General features: G+C 42.4%; 1 protein-coding gene across 1 annotated transcript; it reads left to right on the top strand.

Annotated features, from left to right (window-relative positions):
• Positions 1-8,600: 8,600 nt before the first annotated feature.
• Positions 8,601-14,672, top strand: LOC133884954 (MAR-binding filament-like protein 1). Its single transcript, XM_062324567.1, has 3 exons — positions 8,601-8,979; positions 11,117-11,313; positions 12,657-14,672. Exons 1-3 carry the CDS (start codon positions 8,709-8,711, stop codon positions 14,427-14,429), a joined length of 2,241 nt encoding a protein of 746 aa, XP_062180551.1. The 5' UTR covers positions 8,601-8,708; the 3' UTR covers positions 14,430-14,672.
• The last annotated feature ends 758 nt before the right edge of the window (positions 14,673-15,430 follow it).

Here is a 15,430-nt window from a genome sequence, read left to right as displayed (position 1 = left end):
GCGGCCCGAACCTGTCTAAACCCCCAGTGCATTTACTTCGTTCCGCACTAGATCATTCCACCCCACTAGCCATCGCATTTACATCCATTTATTTCTCCAGCAAACTTATTCAGAATCATCCCCCGGCCGAATCTCTAAAAAGGGGTCCCTCAGGATCCTTGCGACAGGAGTTAACCCTCCGACAGTGTGTGTTTGTGTGGATGATGAACTCAAGAACACATGGGGTTATCCAGGTTCAGGCCTCCCGTGGGATAGTAACCTTATGTCATGTGTATTTTCTTATGATAGGGATCAACTTGGTTATAAAAAAAGTTTCATCCCTTACAAGCCTGGTCCTCCCTCATTTATATAGTAGGAGGAAAGACGTATATAGAAACATTACATGCTAGAACTATGGCATTCCTATTTCTACTAAAAACCCCTACTACGAGGCCATCATTATGGAGAGTGGGCATGCTCGGTCTGCATGGTTGTCTTGTGCGTTCTGTCCCACCAGCCGCACGTTGTCACGCCCACTTGCGAGACCGTCGCACCCGCATGCAGGGTCATCCCATAGCATTAATTGCTATGGGATGAGCCACTACACAACTGCGTCAGCCATGACTTCGCTCGCTGAAAGGAGGAGCCTGGGGAAGGAAAATACTTGAGTGGATAGCATTAACTGAGATTAAACTAGTTAGGTGAATACTTGACCGCGACCAGCAAGGGCTGGTCATGGGATTTTCTTCCGCGATCAGGGGACTGTTCACGCAAGCCCAGCCATACGTGCGTGCCGGAGTCAGCTTTTGATAACATCTATTGCTGGCGGGCCTTTGTTGGTGTGGGCCCACAGAATAGGGGATACCCTATTCTTTACATCGACATCCATGGTTTGGACCTTAAGTTATTTGGAGATTTGAAGACTCACTTGGGCTTGCTTGCTACTTGCTAGCAGGTTGTGCAGCATACAAACTTAGACTGGACTTGTAGGTAGCAGAATGGACCAATACATATTCATACCTGATTGGGCCTTGGATTTCGAAAGCCTGGGGTGGTTGCCCCGCCCGCCCTGCCCAAGGGCCAGACCTAGCCATGGTGACGCTCGGCTCTCAAGGAGAATTGTGCCAGCGGTGGGCCAAAGCCAAAACAACACACCTTAGCAACATTGTGTCCTGTAGGTGCTCAACATGGTGCAGATTTGCATGGAGGAGCTTCGGTTCAGGTTGGCAATGTGGAGGATAGAGCAGTGACGCCAGAGGTGAGGAAGATGGCATCGGGGAAGCTCGATTGGCAAAGGGATTTAGAAAAATCGAGCAGGGAACCGGTGGATGAGACCATGGCTGAGCTCCTCCAAGCTCTAGGCAGGCTAGAATGACTCAGAGATGACAAACTGATGGTGAGATGGCTCGGGGGTGTGCTCGGTACTCTTGGAAAAATGAGGGGGGCAGAGAGAATAGAGGCCGGGATGAGGGATAAGGCTTGGGGCTTCATCTAAGAACCTGTACAAATTTGTGGGGAGAAGGAGAGAGAGCTTCAAGCTTGGCAGTGGTCGATGGCCGCGTGACGAGTACCGCCTGTGCTGCCTAAAAGGAGGAAGGAGACAGAAAGAGGGGGTGATAGGTGGATCCCACGTTGAATAGTTGTCCACATTGAAAATCCTTCCCTCCTTTTTTCCTGCTGATTTGGGGCATCTAAGGGATTCCAAAAATCGCGTAAGTTTTTGTGTTAGTACTATAATTCACTTGGATTCCATTTTAACTCAAAAATAGTTTATAGATTTTAAATGAAAATTCATCAAATTCGATTGCTTTAATCATTCCTAAAATATGGGAAAATTCACCATAATTCAAGTTGTGGATTCTTATAATTTGAAATTTATTTTAACACCCCTCAAAAAATTAAATAAGGTGCAAATGCTCATGCATGTGACATGAAATGCGAAAATTGGTTGTGACACTATGTGACATCCTACACAATTTGGATAGAGGCCATGAGTGGCCCATGATTGCACAAGTTTAGTACCATCTTGTTAGTTGAGCAAGAGTGGAACCAACATATAAGCATATTGTCCAATAGCACCAACCGCAGGTTAACCCTTTTTATGCAAAGTGATAATAAAGGCGTAAGCGGATTGGTGCAAGTGTGTGGTTTGCTCGGTGTGCGGGTAGGTTTAAGCTAGATTAGACCTTAGAACTACTTGAAAAATGTACAAGGGTGACAGGTCATAACCGTCATGGGTGACGGGTCCCGCACCCGTCACCCCGAACACGTCACTGATGACATGTAATAAGTGACGGATAAGGACCCATCACCAATAAGGTCATTAGTGATGGGTCAAAACTTGACCCGTCACTTATGACTGATATATGATTTTCGCGCTTTTTGGACACGAAAAAAAAGTCAAAAAAATATTTTTCACCTAAGCCAGTCCAACTCAGGCCTATCACCACTCGCCACGTGTCTCTACCTATTTTTCAGGCTGTTTTTAGAATGTGCGTTCCGTGGGAATCGAACTCGCGACGGCCCCTCGTGCACGTAGCTGCCTAACCACCTCAACCTCGCGTGCGTCCTGAAGGGACTCGGATAAAATATCCTTTTAACTATTTTGCCACGGGTCATAAGTGACGGGTCACTTATTACAAGTTATAAGTGACAGGTCACAGTTATGACCCATCACCAATGTTAATTTTACAATAGATATAAAAACCAGTTGACTTGGAGTGCCTTCGGTTAAATGGCCATAACTTTTGCATACGGACTCCGATTTGATGTTTTTTTGACTCTACGGACATCTACAGAAAAAAGTTATATCTGTTTCTCCCCAACTTTGTTGGATTCGGCCAATTTTTTAAGGCCTAAAATGGCTTGGAAAATTGAGTTCTCGCCTCCGAAAGTTTCTGCACCTTTTTCAGAACGAGCGTTTGTGTCCATAGCCGTTACCCCTTACATCAAACTTGAGCAGAAATGTACAATAGTTCATATTCTAGTGTTTCTGAAGTGAGAAAAAAATAGGAGAAAAATAAAATAAAAATAATTTTTTTTGCAATGTTTGGATCATTTTCTGTATTTTTGAATAAAGTCATTAATGACGGGTCATAATAACATGACCCGTCACTTATGACAGGCCTATGAGACCCGTCATTTATGAGTTAGTCATTGGTGACGGGTCAAAACTTGACCCGTCACCAATGACTGACTATGATGACTTGTGAGTAATGAGTCGTCATTGGTGATAGGTCAAGTTTTCACCCGTCAACAAAGACTGGCATTAGTGACGGGTCACAACTATGACCCATCACATATGTAGTATCTCTTTTGTTTATTTTTCACGTAGTGTAGGGTGTTATAAATAGTATTAGAGCTAACCCTCGTGGTTACATGGGTGTCTCTGGGCTAAGGGCATGGACATGTGAAGAACTGTCCAAATTGTATTCGGATTAATCATTAGGATGATTATTTACACAATTATGACCACAATGATTAACCAGAATCCAATCTCGGTAGTCTCGGTATGTGTTTTATACCCAAGATTGGAACACACGTCTTTACAACAAGCTTCATCATATCAAGACATAGTATAGAGCTAGTAATGTAAATATGTTACAAGTCCTTAAGTTATTACAATTTTCGACCATTTACAGAAAACTAACGCTAGGAGGACAAAATAACAGTTTCATCTCCTAGCCAGTTAGAGTTACTACGCAGTGAAAAATAAAGTAGATAGGTGGAGCTATTTACATTGAGGCACTACCCTAAAACAACATCACATGAGTAGCTCACACTACTCTTGCTAGTCACCGACATCGGATGGCATAAAGTAACCATATACTACTTATTCCTCACCTGCAAAACTCATCAAAAGTAATGTGAACACGAAGGTACTTGCAAGGCTTAATCCATAATGAATATATATATATATATATATATATATATATATATATATATATAATAACCTGACTTTAAGGATTATGCATTTGAGAATACGTAGCAAGGAATCGGCTAAAAAGGGGTAAATAAATTTATATCCAAAAGCCTTTTTGCCGACTCAATATTATGAACATCTATAACCTAACAACTTGTACCTCATAACATGAGATCATAACAGTAAACATATCCATCACCTAATCATACTCTTTCCAACACAACCAATACTAATCACTTCTCAACAAAATCACCTACAACCAAATATCAGAAACTCTATGATTGATGCGGATGCACATAAGCATGCTCATAACTGAGAGCATGTCAATTCAATTTGATTTTACACCCTCAGAGGTACATCTTTACCCACACGACTCAGGTCCATCCTCTTAGCCCTTGAGACAACCTTTCTCATACCCGGAACAACCCACTTGCACATGCCCCTATGACACTGGGGTTAATGCGAGCGTGTCCCGGACACCTTCGGCTCCCCACCATCTTGTTTCTCCTCTTCCTTTTTCTATTATGCGTTATAGGGCTGCAAGTCAAGTGTTAGCACAACGTATGGTAATCGGCTCATTCGTACATTTATTGAATATGTGGACGTATGGAAAATGTTTAAGCCAATGACAAACAACGATTGGTGCTTAATCGATGCAAGTGGTCTGTGGCATTCGGGTTCCTCTCCTGACCTACTCCTAGCACCGCCCATATCTCGTCTTACCCTCGCAACTTATACATCCCAACATCATTTTCATTGTGAAACAATAGTTAAGCCCTGTACATTACTAAGCATCTTGGATAACTTTTAGGTTAAAAAACAACATTGTTATACCTAGATGACAAGGATAGGGATCACCAATGGTTCAAGGTTGGAAAAATGTATCAACATAGGTTCTACCCACAGTTCCTGATATTGATTCGCTAACATGCACAACATACATAAAGCGATAATTTATCAAATTAGGCATCACACGATCCAAAGTATAAGGTGAAATATGCTTAGCTACTTGCCTTTTTTGCTCTCGCACTTCACTCACATACAAATCTGGTTCGATGTTGGTCTCAACCGCTTGAATTGTCAACGTGTCACTCTCTAGATAATTCAAGAATGTATCGAATAAACAAGCGAATGGTGGAAATGTATGCTTATGATGCATGCTCATGAACAACATGAAAAGTGTCATGTTTCAGAAGCATTTGCAAAATAACGCTAAGATTAGGTAAGAAAAAATTTGAACCTCGTACAGGACAACTTAAGGTTATAGGGTACTAAGTAGCTGGTGATCAGACCGTGGTTCTGGTGGTTAGACTGTGGGGGTTAGATAAAGAAGAAAATGATACTCGGTAGGTCTAGCGCTCAGACCGGCCCTAATGGCAGTCAGACTCCTGACTATGGAGTTTGACTGAAGGTTTGATCGACCAAGTCACAACTAGCAGTCAGATCGGTCTTAGCTAGGGATGGCAACATGTCTGTTCGGGTGCAGGTTCAGCGAAAACCCGCCTGCCACGAAACCCAAACCTCAAAACCCGACCCACACCCTAAGTGCTAATCGGGTTAAAATGCGCCCCTACACTCGAACCCGATGGGGTCCCGAAACTCGACGGGGACCCATCACGTCTTATCAACAGAGGATAGTGTAGAGGGGGCAGAGGCCAGGTACGGGTGCAGAAGGGGCGGAGGCAGCGCGTGGAGGGGCTGTGCAGAGGGTGCAGAGGCCTGGCATGGAGGAGCAGCACTGAGGGGGCGGAGACCGGGTGTGAAGGGGCAGCGAAAGGCACGGAAGCAAAGGGGCGGTGCCGAGGGAATGAGGCTTGTGTGTGACTAGAACGGGAATGGAGCGGTGTGTTTTAGAGTTGGATTGGGCCGCCTCTAGGAGAAATGGAACTTTGGGTGCCAACGGGTCACCCACTAGGGAAAACTCAAACCCGCGCCTGCACCCGCTATGAGTCAGGTACTCGACCCGCCAGACATATGGGTGGGATTTAGGGCCCAAAACAGTACCCTTTGGGTGCCAAACCTACATGAACCTGAACCCATGGCTTTGGCTGCCATCCCTAGTCTTAGCGGCAGTAAGGCTGTTGGCCTGGCCGATGCCATCTTGGTGAGATCACCGGTGAAGGCTCTGATGATGCCTTCGACCATGAAGGGTACCAAAACAATCGACAAGACTAGGGAAGTTTTTCTTGCGTGATATGGGCAACATGCACATGGCCAAACTCAAGGGCCCTAAGAATGAAGTTCATGGCTAGGGTTGCACTCGAGTCTAAATGAAATAGGGACCAGTTAGAGCTCGAGAACGATGAGGAAAAGGTGGGGGAAGTCTCACCTCAGTGTGGGGAAGCTTTCTATTGGTTTAGCCAACTACAAGGAAGCTTAGATTCGTAGATCGGGCTTCGGAGTGGTTATTGGCCTCGAGGTGGAAGAACTCGCATGGAAGCATCTCTAGCGAAGAAGACGATAGGAAGGAGCTCGAGGAAGCCTTCATGAAGCTCAGGGAAGTCTTCTCTGTCAATCTCTGACTCGTCCAGGTGATTCTCTCTCCCTCTCTCTCAGTTTGAGTGAAGGGGAGTGAGTGAGGAGTGAAATGAGCGAGAGAGACAAGTGAGTGTCAGTCAGTGGCTTTAAATGACACTATGAGTTCTGGCGGTCAGACCACAGGAAGTATCTTTTCCACGTTTCTTCCTTTTTCTTTTTCTTCTCCTTCTCAAATGACTTTAGGGTCTTTCTAACTACCTATAAACCATTTCCACTTATAAATATAAATATACATATAAGGTGAAAATGCGCATTGATTAATAACATATCATTTTTGAAATGGGTTTAACCCTTAAATTAAAATCAATCACATAAAACATGATATCATGATGGTTATGCATGCTCAAAGACTACATTAGGATTTTGGGATGTGGCATGTGGGCATATGGCTCATGACATGTACAGGCCCTGAGTGGTCACACGACATCCATATGTGTTGGCACTGGACACACAAACGTTTGCTAAGAGGGAACATTCTTGATCATTTGACCAAGTGTGGGTATGTTGGACCGACAAGGGCATCGGGTCATTTGAGGAGGGTTTATGTGACATTTGACCCAATTTGGATAGAGCCCATGAGTGGTCCATGAATACATGAATGCGCAAGTTTAGTACCATCTTTACTAGTTGAGTAAGAGTGGAACCAACATATAAGCCTAGATTATTCAATAGCACCAACCATGGCTTAACCCTTTTATGTGAAGCGAGGACAAAAGCGTAAGTTGATTGGTGCAAGTGTGTGGTTTGGTCGGTGTGCGGGTAGGCCTAAGTCAGATTTGACCATACGATGTTACAATGCGCGATCGGTTGCCCTACATGACCAACAAGTTTGCTCATAGCTCTATGGTAATTACAAAAGGACAAAAAAGAATGGCTTCCAAGTATGACATCATCACAAACTATATCAAATATAGCTATACTAGTTCATTGCATCCACTTTATATCAGCATATTTTTTCAATGGAGTGTCCATTTTAGAAACAGGTTGATGCCGAGGCAGCCGCTAAGGAAGCCAAAGCATATTGCTTCTGGATCATCTTGTGGATTCATCACTTATTGACATTGACACATATCAATATCACATATGTTTTGGAGATGTGTACTGTGCACTAGCAACTTACTTGTAAAACACTTTATTGAAGCATACACATAAGTTGTTACCATGTACTCATAGAAATTGCTACAAAATATTCACTAAAATTATTAAAGGTGTTGTTTCTAACTTGATATTAAGTTGTTGTTTGTAGCTTTTACGGTTGCTTGTAGCAACTTTTTTGTTGAACATGAGTAGCAACTTATATGAATGACCAAGTTGCTAGAGGGACTATGCAACAATTTATGTAGAGACTGTGTAGCAATTTATATTGTGTAAAAACTATGTAGTAGCAAATTATGTAGAGACTGTGTAGCAACTTATGTTGTGTAAAGACTACGTAGAGACTGTGTAGCAAGTTTATACAGAAGTTGCTAGTACTATGGTACTTAAGTTGTCATACATATAAAATGACTCTGCAATATATACAATGTGGGCCTTATTTTATAGATCTCATAGTAAAGAACATAGTGATGCAAATGAAATTGAAAACAAGCACCAGACAAGAAGGATATGATCATTCAAAGTAATTCAAATGGATTAGCGCAACAGATCCGCTTACTAATGTCATGTCCTATGCTTTAACAAAAGGCTCCTCGCGCGTTTACATCTCATTCTAAATAATACAAGGATAAATTCACGATATGCCACCGAATACCTATCTAATCCCTAATATGTTATTCATTGTGATGATGATATGTAGAACCTAAAGTTATATATCATTAACACAATAATAACATATAAGAAATATAACAACTTATTCAGTGACAAATAATATAATCTCCCATATAAAAAAAGCTGACGCAGCCCATTCCCCCATGACGGGTCCGCGCGGTCGTTCTGGCCCCTTGGAGTTTCCGTGTCAAAAGGGCCAATTTCCATAGTGATGGTAGCGTTTTGAGTTTTAATGGGCCGAGCCCATGAAGGCAAGCCTTTAATGGGCCGAGCCCATGAAGGCAAGCCTTTAATGGGCCAAGCCCATGAAGGCAAGCCTGCGCTCAAGCCCAGTAGCCCACAGTCCACACACAGTACCCGAAGCCGTCGCCCCCGGCTCCGCTTCCGCCATTTCCGTCGCCACAAATGCTCACGTGATTACTCCACCACTCCAGCGAGCAGCGCAGCGACGAGCGAGGCCGAGAGGAGGTCTAGGGTTTTAGGGTTCTGCGACGCCGACGGCATGGACTACCACCACCTCCTCGTCCTCCCCCCCTCGCCGCCGGTGCCGCGCCCCTCCCTCCTCCCGTCCCCCCGCCGCCGCCGCCGCCGCGGAGGGGGCGTCCTGGCCTCAGCGTCCAACGCCAACCGCTCCTCGGTGGCGGGGGCGAACGACGCCACGCGGAGGAGGGCCGTGCTCCTGGTCGGGGTCTCGGTGCTCCCGCTCCTCCGCCTCCGTGACGCCGCGGCGGCGGCGGCCAGGGCGCGGCCCTCGACGGTGGATCTCGTCACTGGTGAGTAACTAGTAATCCCTCCGCCTTACTGCGAGGATGATAAGTGGGATTTTCAGTTTTGAATCTGGTGAAAATGTCGCGGGACACATAAGGGCAGCGTTATTAGAGAATTTGCGAATTGGCCAGCGCAATTGCGTGGTTAGTTTTGTGTATAGATCCTAAACTCAGCTCAGTGCTGCTATTGGTGTCACAAATCTTATATAGCTAAAACTGTAGGCTATTTCCAGAATTTCATTTTTTAGTTCTAGCTTTGTCATTCGCCCATTCTGAACCAATAAGTGATTTACAAACAAAAACACCCTATAGATTTTTGTATGCACAACCTCCATGATCACACTAGACCTACATGCTGCATTAGTTGCTTGTTCAATAACATTGTTATGCCCAATGCCAACCAGAAGCTCCTTAATCCCTTTCTTGCTCAGGAGTCAGAACCGATAGAGGGCATTACGCTCATCTGCCTTGAGCCACCCCTTGACATAAAAAAGTGGTGCTCACATGTTTTGCTCAACATCAAGTTGGGCTCAATGCCGACCTTATCAAAATTGATGCCTAGACAAACTGCTTGCTCCCTTGATCACTCTTGCTATTCCCGATGCCAGTATCAAGTGCGTGCTCTAGACCCACATGAAGAGCCACTAATAGTTCTTGTACCATAGTTCATCACTGATTTGCTGACCTGAGACTTGTGAGCCCTTTAGCTTCTCTCGCTGATTTGCTAACCTGAGACTTGTGAGCCCTTTAGCTTCTCGTGATACACTCGCCCATGCTCCTAGAGTCCCATGTCGAGGGTGGATACTTGTTCGTCGTGCCATAATGTGTTGTACTGTTGTTGTCAGGAATATTGTGATTTGCTGTCTTGAACCTTACGAGTACCTTGTCTTCTTGTGCTACTCTCGTCAACATTTCTGTACTGATAGAAAACATATACTCAAGACCCATGTCCAGGGTGTCTACCTGTTCATCGTGTAGTGGTATTCATTGTCATTAGACCATTGATCTATTGTGTGGCAACTTGCCCTTCAAATTCTCGCACTGCTCCCATCTCGTGCTGTGGATCTAAAAATTTTGAGCACAATTATCTTGGTTTTCGGGTGCTAGACATTATCCTGGAGATGCATTTGACTTGATTATTTTCTACTCTCGGCATGCAAATAATTGACACTTTTGACCGTGGCTTGAGTAGTTATGCAGTCATTTTCTTTTATCTAATGTGACTAAAATGCCCTTGATTTAACAACTGTCTTCCCTTCGTTTGCAAACACTTAACATTACTTACCATAATGGTTACCTAGGCAGTCATTTTCTTATATCTAATGTGACTGAATTGCCAATGATGAAGGAATTGTGCTTTCAATTTCACGCAAAATCACATGAGGAGATAAATAGTGGATAAGGGTTAGATGCAAAATTTATGCATTGGAAAATGTCCAGTTACAATTATTTCTGAATAAATAAAGTGTCAAAATGTTAAATGTTCGCAAGTAGAGGGCTAGAGGTACTATATAACATACATAGGTGGAAACTGTATATAGCATCAGTTAAATGTGACTTATTCACTAACATTAGCAATTTATCATGGATGAAACAATCGAGTATGTATAGATTACGTCTCAGTTGTTTGCTACATTCTGGCTGTGATCCTAATTAGGTTTTTAATGTACTGATACTGGCTGTGCATGTGGTGTTGAAAGCTATGCTCCCACTTGGTTCCACATGATACATAAGAGTAAGCACATTCCTGGCAGCAACAGTGTTTCTCGTGTGCACAAAGCATGATGGAGAGAGAGATGACGTGATTTTCTTTGTCAGGATATCTCTAATTATTTTGATTTTAGACCTTTCCTTTTTGCATTATATTGTGGTCCATCGGATCAAAACAGTTATGAAACCTAATGGTTGGAATTTTGTATTAAAGTCATGGTCCATCGAATCGAAAATAGATGTTTTTCCTTTTATGAGTCAAGTGTGTGTGTATGTGCACGGCACGTATACCCTCTGTGTGTGCGCGCGTGTGAGGGAGTGTGTCTGGCTTGCGTGCTTTTCGTAAATATAATTCATGGGTTATCATTAAAGTACCTAATTATGAATCAGCAAACTTTAATAATTAATGTCGTCATCATTTCAAATAGAATAGATATTCCAAAGGCCGATGGAACTCACCCTGAAGAACCTGATGAAGAACTACTTCAGCCTGATATAGAAGTACCACCTCCGAGGAATCCACTTGCAGGTCTTCTGAATGCAATTGCAGTTATTGTTTCTGGTGTTTTTGCTGGACTTCTTCGTACTTCACAACAGGAAAGGAAGGCCTTGGAATCGACCATCTCATCTGTATGCTATCTATAATCACAAATCAGTATCAATTAAATACTTTGCCACTGCTTATTAGTTCTGAATTTCATATGCACAGAATTAAAATTGTACGCCATCATAATACCCTGAGATATCACTATTCCGTGTACCAAAGAAACAATTAAATGCTGCAATCTAGTACTGATTTTTCATCCTAAACTTTATATGCTTGTAATTAAAAATCATACGACATTATATAACCATGTGATATCACTGTTTTATCAAAGGAACAACTAAAACTAAAAGTGCTGCAAGCTTGCTTGCTTTAATCACAAGGTCAAGTATATTATTCATTCATTTTATTCAATTTGCCATGTTCATTGAACATACCATGCTAACTTGTTAGACATATCACTGGATTTATAGTTTTTCGACTTGCCTGAATTCTTTTCCCGAGTATGTTGTCCTATAATTGTTACACATTTGTTGTTTTCTATTTTAATTGCAAATACGATATTACTTAAAAAACTCGACCTCGGGGAGAGAGACGTCCCCCTGGCTTTATTCTAAAGGTAAGGGAGCACCGAACCCTGGCTGACCAGGAAACTCACTGAAATCACTTCTCAGAGAGGTACCCAGGCGATGTGCAAGCCACCCGGGTTCGAGACCGGGTGGGCGGCCCCTCAACTGGAGGTTCTACCAACCGAGCTACCGCTCGGTTCTCTACGCTGTTACTTAAATTAACATCGCTTCTCTAGGCATGAATATTTAAAACTTGACCACGGGGAGATGTCTCCCTAGCTTTGCCTTAAGAGAGGGGAGCATCGCTTCTCACATGACCTACGAGCACCTGGGGCAGGGGGGGGGGATTTCTCAACCGGAGGCTCTAGCAACCGAGTTATCGCTCAGCATCTTAGATACGGATGTCTTCATAAGCTTTATTGTGTTAAGATTCTTACAAAGTATTTTCTCTAAATATACAATATTGATCAAGAGGAATCACACATACGCTTTATGCTTATTTTACTGACTTGCTTTATATTTGCTGTGGACCTTGATACAATGTTCCTACTTTCATCATAGTTATGTTCCTGAATGAATATTGTCTATCCCTGTGCAGCTTCAATCTTATGTAGCATGATAATATGGTTAAGAAACTGGTACAATACATCATTATGATCCTTAGGATGGGGAATGAGTTGTCTCAATTGTCAAAATGGCATGGATATATTAGATAAGTTATTATGAATTGCTGCTGAAATACTAGAAGTGCATTTGTTCTTTTGAGACTGTCTATCAAAACTTACCTTGGAATATCTATAAAAATTGAATTCGTGAAAGTAAGATTTTCATTATAACTAATCTAATATTCTTTTACCCAGATGGAGATAAAATTTGTTGAAAATGAGGGTGTGATGTCTATGCTTAGGGAAACCTATGAGAAAAGGATATTGGATGAACAAGCAGAACTGAAGAAACAAGCTAGGAAGTTCCAGGAGGAGGAAGCTTCGCTTCTAGATCAGTTGGCTTCATCTACGAGGACTGTGACATCTTTAACTGAGGAAGTTCAAAGGGAGAAGGAGCTAGTTGAGCAGCTTAACCTTAAGATAAATGAACTTAAGAGTAGTATTGCACAAGCAGTGGAAGACAAACATGTGTCTGAAGGCAAATTGAAGGAAAAGAAGGAAATGCTTAATACTTTGCATGACAAGGTAAATCTGCTTAGCCAAGAGGTAAACACCAAGGAGGAATGCGTCAGGGAATTCAGCTCATCACTTTCTGCCAAGGAAGAAGACTACCAGAACCTGAATGTGATCTACAATCAAACCAAAGAGAACCTAAAACAGGCAAATTCTCAAATAAAGCAACTGGAGAAGGATGTTCTTACAGGTAAAGATGATGTAAAATCAAAGGTATCATTAATTGAATCATTGAATGGGAAAGTTCAAACATTATACACTGAAAAGGGTGAAGTAGAAGAAAAAATAAATGCGCTAATGAGACAGTATACAGACATGAAAACTTCTTCTGAAGAGAGGGCATCTCACGATTCTGAACTATTGTTTGAGAAAGATGGTCTGCTCAATCAGCTTGAAGAAAAACTTTCTGCTGCATTAAGTGACTCTAGTAAAGACAGAACTAGAATTGCAGAGTTGCAAAATGAATTGGACAACACCAGAACAGTGCTAGATAATGAAGTTGTAGCGCATAAAAGTTTGTTAGATCTTGTTCAGTCCACCGAAGAGGCGCTAAGAGATTCCAGAAATGAGGTGTTCAAACTCTCTGAAGAGCTTAATGAAGTAAAGAGATCAAATCAGGACTTGATAACCCAGATTTCAAAATTCACAGATGAGGCTAGTGAAGTGAAACAGGCTCTGGCTAACAAACTAGCAGAGGCAGAATCAGTTTCTTCAGCTCTTTCAGATGAACTGGCCTCGATCAGGGAGATACTTAAAAAGTCACAAGAAGAACTTGAAGTAACATTGAATCAATTAGTGTCTGTCATGGAAGCACATGGTGACCTTAATAAAGAATTGCTGGATGCATATAAGAAGTTAGAGTCCACAACAAATGAGCTAGTTAAAGAACGTAAAATCGACGCTACTCTAAATAGGGAGCTTGAGGCTTTGGTGAAACAATCAGTGATAGAGTCTGAAGCAAGAAGAGCTCTTCAAGTAGACTTGGATGAGGCCACTAAATCGCTAAATGAGGTGAATGAAAGTACACTATCTCTGTCGAAGCAGCTGGAAAGCACTAATTCTATGATTTCTGCTATTAAAGAAGAGAAGGAGATGCTATCGAAGGCTCTTGATGAACAAAAGAAAAGTACAGTTGAAGCTCAAGAAAATATGGAGGATGCTCAGAGTATTATAAACAGGCTTGGGACCGAGAGAGAGAGTTTTGAAATGAGGTCTAAAAAGCTTGAGGAAGAACTGGCCACAGCAAAAGGTGAGATATTACGTTTGAGGAGGCAGATTAGTACAAGTAGGTCTCAGAATACAAAAGTTCTCCTGGACACAGGTGCAACACCGAATACTAGTCAATCTCCGAAAGAGCAGCCTGTGAATGATCATGCTCAAAATACCAACAGTGCTAATGCTGGAACTCCTTCTAAAAGGGTTTATAGGAGAAGAAAAGGTGGAGCATCGACATGAGCATTATCAGAAGGACAAAAGCAAGAACCTTCATTCTTTCATTTCCTCTCGTTAGTCACCTTGTTAGAACATTTTTTGAGCCTCCATACTTCAAACGGTAGCATGAAGAAATGTCCCAACAGTAATATTTGCTCCTCTCAGGTTGTGCTGACTCTTTTGTCGTAGCTCTAAGAAAAGAGAACCTTGCTGTAGTTCCCTATGGTGAAGCTTTGAGAGAATTGAGAATGTACGTTACTGTGTACATATCTGTTTTTAAGCTCTCAAGAAATCAAAATGGAGGGTTCTCCTGCTTGGTTCATGAATCGTAATATGATTCAAGATATCTTTTCTTACCAACCAAATTGTACCCGCAATCTGTTTATATGGCATTACGTGGCAATGCATTATTCTTGTGATTCTGCATCATATACAATATTCATCGGCAATGTTTTCTAGCCGAGTCGAGTCGCCTGGCACCGACTAGCCTCGACTAGTCGGTTGGCTAGTCGATCAAGTCGCCCAGTCGGCCAGGCTGCCCTACAGCCATACACTACTTCCTCTACCTGACTACATGTATAATTAGCCCATATAAATTTGGTCATGGAATCGTGGAATAGACAGAACACAAATAGAATTTGGTCACTTGCTTGTTTTGAGCCCAACATGTAATTGTTCTTGGTGAGTATCTTTGCTTGAAATTGGGAAGCAACAACCTGCAACATGAACAAAAAAATTACTAGCTGGAGTGCTGAACAACAGGACAAGTACTAAAGTAAGTTACAGGTAAGAACAAGCAAAGTTACCAGCAACATGAAGAACCAAATATGAATAAAGAGCTAAAGACAGCAAATAAATAAGGCACTTGGCATTTGGCATACAGGCAATGAGGCACGCACTAAACAAGAGTGTTGCCCATTAAAGCGCACAATAACTAAGAAAGTTCTTAAATCTGAAAGTCCATGATGGTAACTACGAAACGAAGATAGCTTGACAACACCAAAAGCCCAGGACATCCTAAATCA

Source organism: Phragmites australis, chromosome 11, assembly GCF_958298935.1.
Source record: "Phragmites australis chromosome 11, lpPhrAust1.1, whole genome shotgun sequence".
In the NCBI taxonomy this organism is placed as follows: domain Eukaryota; kingdom Viridiplantae; phylum Streptophyta; class Magnoliopsida; order Poales; family Poaceae; genus Phragmites; species Phragmites australis.
Note: the sequence above shows the minus strand (reverse complement) of the source record. Positions and strands in the feature narration are given on the sequence as shown.